This window comes from Trypanosoma grayi (genome assembly GCF_000691245.1).
Source record: "Trypanosoma grayi strain ANR4 Tgr_988_V1, whole genome shotgun sequence".
In the NCBI taxonomy this organism is placed as follows: Eukaryota; Euglenozoa; class Kinetoplastea; order Trypanosomatida; family Trypanosomatidae; genus Trypanosoma; species Trypanosoma grayi.
This window is the reverse complement of record NW_008826607.1, coordinates 1-6,129: the sequence shown is the minus strand read 5'-3', so window position 1 is coordinate 6,129 and position 6,129 is coordinate 1. Positions and strand designations below refer to the sequence as shown.

Below are 6,129 nucleotides of genomic sequence, written 5' to 3'. Positions count from 1 at the left end.
GCCGACGGCTCCGGCCCATCAGCTACCATCGTGGAGCACCTTCGTCAACGCCCAGCGTTGATGAGGAAGGAAGTCCCTTTGTTTTGTGTTTTGTTGTACGGTGCGTTGATCCTTTACATTAAAGCAACGCGCGATAATGGATTCGGGCGACAGCTTCCTCCCGTCCGGGACCACGTTGGCGTACTTGTCCTTTTTAAAGTAAAACAGTAAGGAGGAGTGGCGCGCTTTTTCTTGTATTTTATCAGCACTTCTGTCGAGAGGGATGCCTCTCTTCTCGTGCGCTTTGGAAGATGTGATAATGCTTCGTCATGTTTTTCCTGCCTTGTGGCTTTACCGTGCAAGGCAGGGACTTTCACCCTCTCTCGCCCAAGGGACCTTTGTGTGTCTGTGGTTGGCTCTTGCGTTACAGTACTCAATCCATCAGGTTCCTTGAATCTAATTAGGATCGCCATTCCTCCAACACTGCCGGTGGCCTTCTGACATATCGTACAACAGAGTTTGGGTAATGGTTCTACTACGCTTGGCGGCTTTTGTGAGGAGCGATGCTTAGCACAGATGTGGGAGAGTAGTCCCACCTTGGCTAGGGCTCCAAATCCACAGTGTTCAAATTGGGAAGGCGAGTCTTTAGCGCTTTCTTCAACCTCCCGTGGGTGTTTGCGTTTGGACATTGCGGGTGGTGGAAGTAGGAACGGTGCTGTACCATTCCCCCTTAGGCTATATATGACGTCGCAAATAAATCACAAGAGAATCATCCTCAGCGCTTCTTTGCAATCGGGTTTGGGTCTGTTGCATCGCAGGTGTTGCGCGTTTTGGCTTCGGGTCTGGGGGAGGGGGTTCTATTGGGTTACACCGCGTACATGTACTTGGCGTTGCGGGCTGCAATACTCGCAGCAGCCAGCCGTGGCGGTGAGCTACACCAGTGCGGAAACGAGCTGGGGTAGCTTCCTAATCCCGAGTCAAGCTGGGGTCATTGCGTGCAGGGTTCCAATGATTTGTGATGCTGGAGCGGTGATTGAATGGATTAGGAATCTGGCTGCGTATGGGACGTTTGCCAACACAACTGCATCCGGTATACGCGTGCCCCCGCACTGTGGTAGGTCAGAGGCCGTCTTGGCTTTCTTATCGCATGCCTCATTCTTCACAACGCCACAGTGGCCAAATATAAATTGTAGGCCTATTCGTGCCTTGCAGTATTGTAGTTCCAATAGCAGATTCTATTTCATTGATAATATGGGGCCTGTTACTATCAGGGGACCTGTTTGGAGTGCCATGAGAAGTGACAGGGGATCCGTGAAGATGGAGGCTCTGCAAGGCCGAATGCTGCGACGGGGAATGATTTCCAGCAATGTCTGAATGCCTATAAAGGGCGCAACAAATTTACTACGGCAACTCCACACCATGGATCGTTCGTCAGCCTTCGCCTGGGCCACGCCCTTCCCGTTGAAGTAAATCATGGCTGCTCTACCGGATTTCACTCCTAGTTCGACAGAGACAACTGTCCCCAGTTCGTCGTGCAGACGCTCGGGTGGAGCAGAAACTTTCTGGCTGAAGCGTTGAGCAATCCATCTGGTACATGCTTGAAGCTTGACGCCGTCCGGGCTATTATCAGTGACACATTCGATCGATGTATGGAACAGGGCTCGAGATGCCCGTTGCAGCTTGGAGAGTGGTAGGGGTGGGAATCGTGCTTCAATATGGAGTTCTGGGTATTGTGCCATGATGGTGGTATAAAGTTGTCGTACGGGGTGTTCCGTCGGGTATACTGCTTTAGCACTATTGCGCACGGCTCCTCCTTGTGCTTTGTACAAAAACATGTATTTGAGGCTATGTGCCAGTAGCATCGTACTGAGCTGCTGCGAGTTGGCCTCAAGCAACGCATCTTCTGTGCGGCTACCTTTAGGAATGCCGGCGATTATTTTACAGGCTTTGTACTGCCCGGCATTAAGCGTTGTTCGCGAGGTGGATGATGCGTCCCAGTACCATACTTCTATACCATACATTGCTTTGGCCTGCACTAGAGCCAAGTAGAAGGCACGCAGTGTGTCTCTCTTCGGTCCCCAGCTGCAGGATGAGACGGCCGCTAGCTGCATGAGTCGCTGGTTGATCTGCTGCTGTAGGCGTGCTACATGTGAGCTCATTCCACGGCATTTCTGGAATGTGATGCCCAGCAGTGTCGGGAGCCGTTCCATGGTGACCTGTGCGCCGTTGTAAAGGAGTGCAAAGGGGTTTGCACTTGTGGTCCCGAAGAATGCATACTTCGTCTTGGATGCGTTAACCTCCATGAAGTATTGCTTCGTCCAAGATGCCACCACGTTTAGCCCCTGTTGTAGGGTGGTTGTCATGATCTCTCGGTCGCTGTGTCGGGCTATCAGGGTGAGGTCATCCGCGAAGAAGCCGTGCTGCAGTAGCGGGACTTCAGCCAGCCGGAGGCTGAGAGAGTTCATGACAATAATAAACATGAGTGGCCCAAGAACCGTGCCTTGTGGCACACCTCTCGTGAAGGACACCGGAGGGGAGTGCACCTTGTTTACGCGAACTACTGCCGTCCTATTTCGCGGAAAGCATGCAGATCAACGCACTATATGTTGCGGTATTCCAAGCCGTCGCATTTGAAGTATGATTTTATTATTATCGACTGTGTCGAAGGCTTTGGTGTAATCGACGAACACTGCGGCCGTTCTGTCCTTAGGAGTCGGTCGATGCATTGTTACTCGAAGGTGCAATAATTGGTCCAGTGTGGAGTGGGATGGTCGGAATCCGGACTGCTGCGGCGTAAGCTTTGGCTCTATAACCTCACGAATGCGTGCTGCTATAATACGTTCCATGAGCTTGCAGAGGCAACTTGTGAGCGTGACTAGCCTGTATGGCTCTAGTTGAGTTGCTTTCTTGCCGGGTTTTAGGAGTGGGATTATAACCCTGTGCCTCCAGCTCTGCGGAACGACGCCAGTGCGCAGGCTCTTGTTGAAGAGAGTTAGGGCAGAGTGTTTCGCACCTCTCCCAAGGTGCCGCAGTGCCTCACCATGTATCATGTCGGGTCCCGGTGCATATCCCAGCGGCAGAAGACGCAGTGCGCGATCGAGTTCAGCCATTGTTATTGGTTNATAACCTCACGAATGCGTGCTGCTATAATACGTTCCATGAGCTTGCAGAGGCAACTGGTGAGCGTGACTGGCCTGTATGACGCCAGTTCAGTCGCTTTCTTGCCGGGTTTGAGGAGTGGGATTATAATCCCGTGTCTCCAGCTCTTTGGAATGACGCCAGTGCGCAGGCTCTTGTTGAAGAGCGTTAGGACAGAGTGTTTCGCGCATTTCCCAAGGTGCCGTAGTGCCTCTCCATGTATCATGTCGGGTCCCGGTGCGGATCCTGGCGGCAGAAGACGGAGCGCACGATCGAGTTCAGCCATTGTTATTGGTTGAAAATCGGCATCCCTTGTTTTGATTGAGGGTGGGGGTTAGGATCGCGGGGCCTTCGAGCAATTGCAGCGTGCATGCGGGCAAGGTGGTTGGCCTTTTGGTGGTGGGAAAGCACAACCCCATCTGCCTTGACGGCTGGCGTGCTGAGGGGGCGTATACACGCTTTATGATCTGCCAGCTGTTGCCGTTGGAGGCTTCAAGGTTTGAGCATGGAGTATGCCCCCGGCTAGTGGCAGCTGCACGAAGAAGTTCCCTGCGTCGAATCTTGAGCCGCTGACTGGATTAAGCGCTTGGCCTCCTGGCAATTGTCTTAACTAAGCCTGCCCGCTCAGGGGTCCAGAACGGGGACTGGCGTCGATTGCCCTCCGGCACTGCTGCCTTTGTGGCCAGCCGTATGCCAGATGCGATGTGCTTCTCTATGGTGTCTATGCGATTCATGCCTCGTTTGANGTAAGCAGGGTCTTGTAGATCCGCGGCACTTCTAGCGGAGTGTCATCCTCCCCCACCTGGACAGTATAAGTGATGATGTAGTGGTCGCTGTCCGGGGTGGGTCGCGCTGTCCAGATCTGCCACCATGCATTCCTTTGCCAGGGACACATCTGGCGTGGAGCCTCTATGTCTATCAGTGTGCCGCGTTCGGTCTCCAGTGTTGGCAACAAGGAACTCATTGTCAATGCACCATTGCACAACGGCATCACCTCTGTTATCAGGCGGGATCTCGTGGCCCCATGATAATGCGTGTGCATTGACGTCAGCACCTATGAGTTGGGGCCTGTCTGTGTTGTTGAGTCTATCGAGGTCCTCCAAAGTGATTTTGGCGGCGACAGGGGGGAGGTATGCTGATGAAATCGTCAGCTGCATACCTGCATCCAGATGGATGGTCACCTGTGCAAGCTCAATGCCTGCAACAAGCGCCGGTCCTGTCTCTACCTGTATCTCATCCCGGATGAGGATTGATTCACCTCCACCACGACAGGTGCGAGCCATCCTATGATGCTGGTACCCAGGGGGTCAAAAACTAGCAGCCTCAGGGGGGGACATTTTTGTCTCACTCAGTAAGCAGGACGTGATATTATCATCGTAGAGCTTTTTACCCAAGGCTAGGCATTTGACCTGTGTTAGCCCAGCTGAGTTCCATTGCATGCCCCTCAATGTAGGGCCGGGATTCTCTTCCACATTTCCACTAAGCAGTAACTTGGTGTGGGTGATACTGCTGACGGCGCGGTGACACGCGCCCCAAGACCGACAAGGACAATACTGTGTCCCAGCGAGCCGCGGCGGGTCCTGGCACTCTGCGATGCCGCAAGCCTGGCGTCGCAAAGTTCTCCAAGTGGCGAACGTTGCTGGCGCTTGGCTTCCCCCGGCAATGGGGGGCGCTGGGCCTTGGTGCCGCGATGGGGTGGCCGGCATCGCAAAGGGTTTGGATATTCACGCCGGGGTTTTCCTTCGCCGCCTGGGCCACCCGAAGCTGATAATACAGCCGTCTGCCCAGTTGCGACTCTTCAGCCGAAATGCCCTCGTGGCGGATAGCATAAATCCTTTCCACGAAGTTGTCCCACGCCTGGCAAAGGTCGAATCCAGGCTTCATGGGTAAGGGAAAAAGACCCCGATAAGCCACCAGCTGCTGTTCTGGGGGAGGTCTCCAATAAATACTCCAAGGCGCCCTCGAAGGTCCGGATATTTTCTTCTGGTCGGAAACCCTTTTCCACGAACTTATTCCTTAGCTCTTGAATTTCTCGCACCCCCACCGGGGGTTGAGCCCCCAACGCCGTAAATGGCCGTTCTGCCTGCCCGCCCATCTTGGCGTTATGTGTCACAGTGTGCAAATCTTGTGGAAAATATTCGTTTTCACCCTCTGTTGCCGCCCGCTGTGCTGGAAGTCCCTGTTTCTTTTTTTGGTTAATCCACGCCTGCATCTGATTAATCCGATCTTGCATCTGATTGTTCTCCTCACGCAAGTGGGTTTTCTGCGATTCCAACGTGTTAATCTGATGCTGAATTTTATTAATGCGTTTGTTTGATCCCGCCGTTTGAGCGTAGGCGTCCTGCTGGATCTTTAAGTTTTCCTCAGCCAGTTGTGCCCTGGCCATTTCATACTGCTGATGCATTATTGACTTGCTGTCCTCCAGCGCCATCCACCCAGTGCAGAAGGCCGCCCGTGCATCGTCAAAAGCCTTAAGAAAGTCCTCATTCTTTGGCATGTTAAACGGCACCATGGAGTGCCGCAAAGAAACAAAACTGGCTTTCGCACCATTCTCCAGACAAATGGTCAGTTCCCCGTCCTCGAGTGTGAGTGCGCCTTCGACGCAATTGACCTGCGTACTAAAATTTGGTCTGTGCTCGAAAGAAAAAGGGGTCCGTCCGCAATGTTCGACGAACGCCCTGAGAGCTGAGAGGCTCGTCATCCACTCTGCATCCATGAGGGGCTGCTGGGGGTTGGTGGGTGACATTGTGCCCGCTTGTGGCTTACCTTTCGTTTCGAAAACTTGCCCCCTGCGACTTTCCAACGGCAAGGTATGAATAAAAGAATGGTGGTGGATCCCTGGGCCTCCTGTTGGCAAGATTGGGCCAGGCTTGGCAATTCCTTTCGCTGGCTTTCTAAAGGGGGTGGGGGCTCGCGTGGCGCCTGCGGCGGCCGTGCGGGGCGTTTTTTTTCCCGCCCGGTTGTTTTTCCCGGGGCGGGGGGCGTTTGGCGATCCCGGGGGGCCGCGGAACC

General features: G+C 53.8%; 7 protein-coding genes across 7 annotated transcripts; all 7 read right to left on the bottom strand.

Moving 5' to 3' along the window:
* Positions 1 to 113: 113 nt before the first annotated feature.
* Positions 114 to 668, bottom strand: DQ04_09881060 (hypothetical protein; the record flags this gene model as incomplete). Its single annotated transcript, XM_009316084.1, has 1 exon — positions 114 to 668. The coding sequence occupies one exon, from the start codon at positions 666 to 668 to the stop codon at positions 114 to 116; it is 555 nt and encodes a 184-aa protein (XP_009314359.1).
* A 546-nt stretch (positions 669 to 1,214) lies between these two features.
* DQ04_09881050 (Tbingi protein) lies at positions 1,215 to 2,459 on the bottom strand (the record flags this gene model as incomplete). Its single annotated transcript, XM_009316083.1, has 1 exon — positions 1,215 to 2,459. The coding sequence occupies one exon, from the start codon at positions 2,457 to 2,459 to the stop codon at positions 1,215 to 1,217; it is 1,245 nt and encodes a 414-aa protein (XP_009314358.1).
* A 111-nt stretch (positions 2,460 to 2,570) lies between these two features.
* Positions 2,571 to 3,089, bottom strand: DQ04_09881040 (Tbingi protein; the record flags this gene model as incomplete). Its single annotated transcript, XM_009316082.1, has 1 exon — positions 2,571 to 3,089. The coding sequence occupies one exon, from the start codon at positions 3,087 to 3,089 to the stop codon at positions 2,571 to 2,573; it is 519 nt and encodes a 172-aa protein (XP_009314357.1).
* Positions 3,090 to 3,091: 2 nt separating this feature from the next.
* DQ04_09881030 (hypothetical protein) lies at positions 3,092 to 3,403 on the bottom strand (the record flags this gene model as incomplete). Its single annotated transcript, XM_009316081.1, has 1 exon — positions 3,092 to 3,403. The coding sequence occupies one exon, from the start codon at positions 3,401 to 3,403 to the stop codon at positions 3,092 to 3,094; it is 312 nt and encodes a 103-aa protein (XP_009314356.1).
* Positions 3,404 to 3,905: 502 nt separating this feature from the next.
* DQ04_09881020 (Tbingi protein) lies at positions 3,906 to 4,400 on the bottom strand (the record flags this gene model as incomplete). Its single annotated transcript, XM_009316080.1, has 1 exon — positions 3,906 to 4,400. One exon carries the CDS (start codon positions 4,398 to 4,400, stop codon positions 3,906 to 3,908), a length of 495 nt encoding a protein of 164 aa, XP_009314355.1.
* Positions 4,401 to 4,424: 24 nt separating this feature from the next.
* On the bottom strand, positions 4,425 to 4,823 carry DQ04_09881010 (BES15S03c; the record flags this gene model as incomplete). Its single annotated transcript, XM_009316079.1, has 1 exon — positions 4,425 to 4,823. One exon carries the CDS (start codon positions 4,821 to 4,823, stop codon positions 4,425 to 4,427), a length of 399 nt encoding a protein of 132 aa, XP_009314354.1.
* Positions 4,824 to 4,915: 92 nt separating this feature from the next.
* Positions 4,916 to 5,863, bottom strand: DQ04_09881000 (hypothetical protein; the record flags this gene model as incomplete). Its single annotated transcript, XM_009316078.1, has 1 exon — positions 4,916 to 5,863. The coding sequence occupies one exon, from the start codon at positions 5,861 to 5,863 to the stop codon at positions 4,916 to 4,918; it is 948 nt and encodes a 315-aa protein (XP_009314353.1).
* Positions 5,864 to 6,129: the final 266 nt, after the last annotated feature.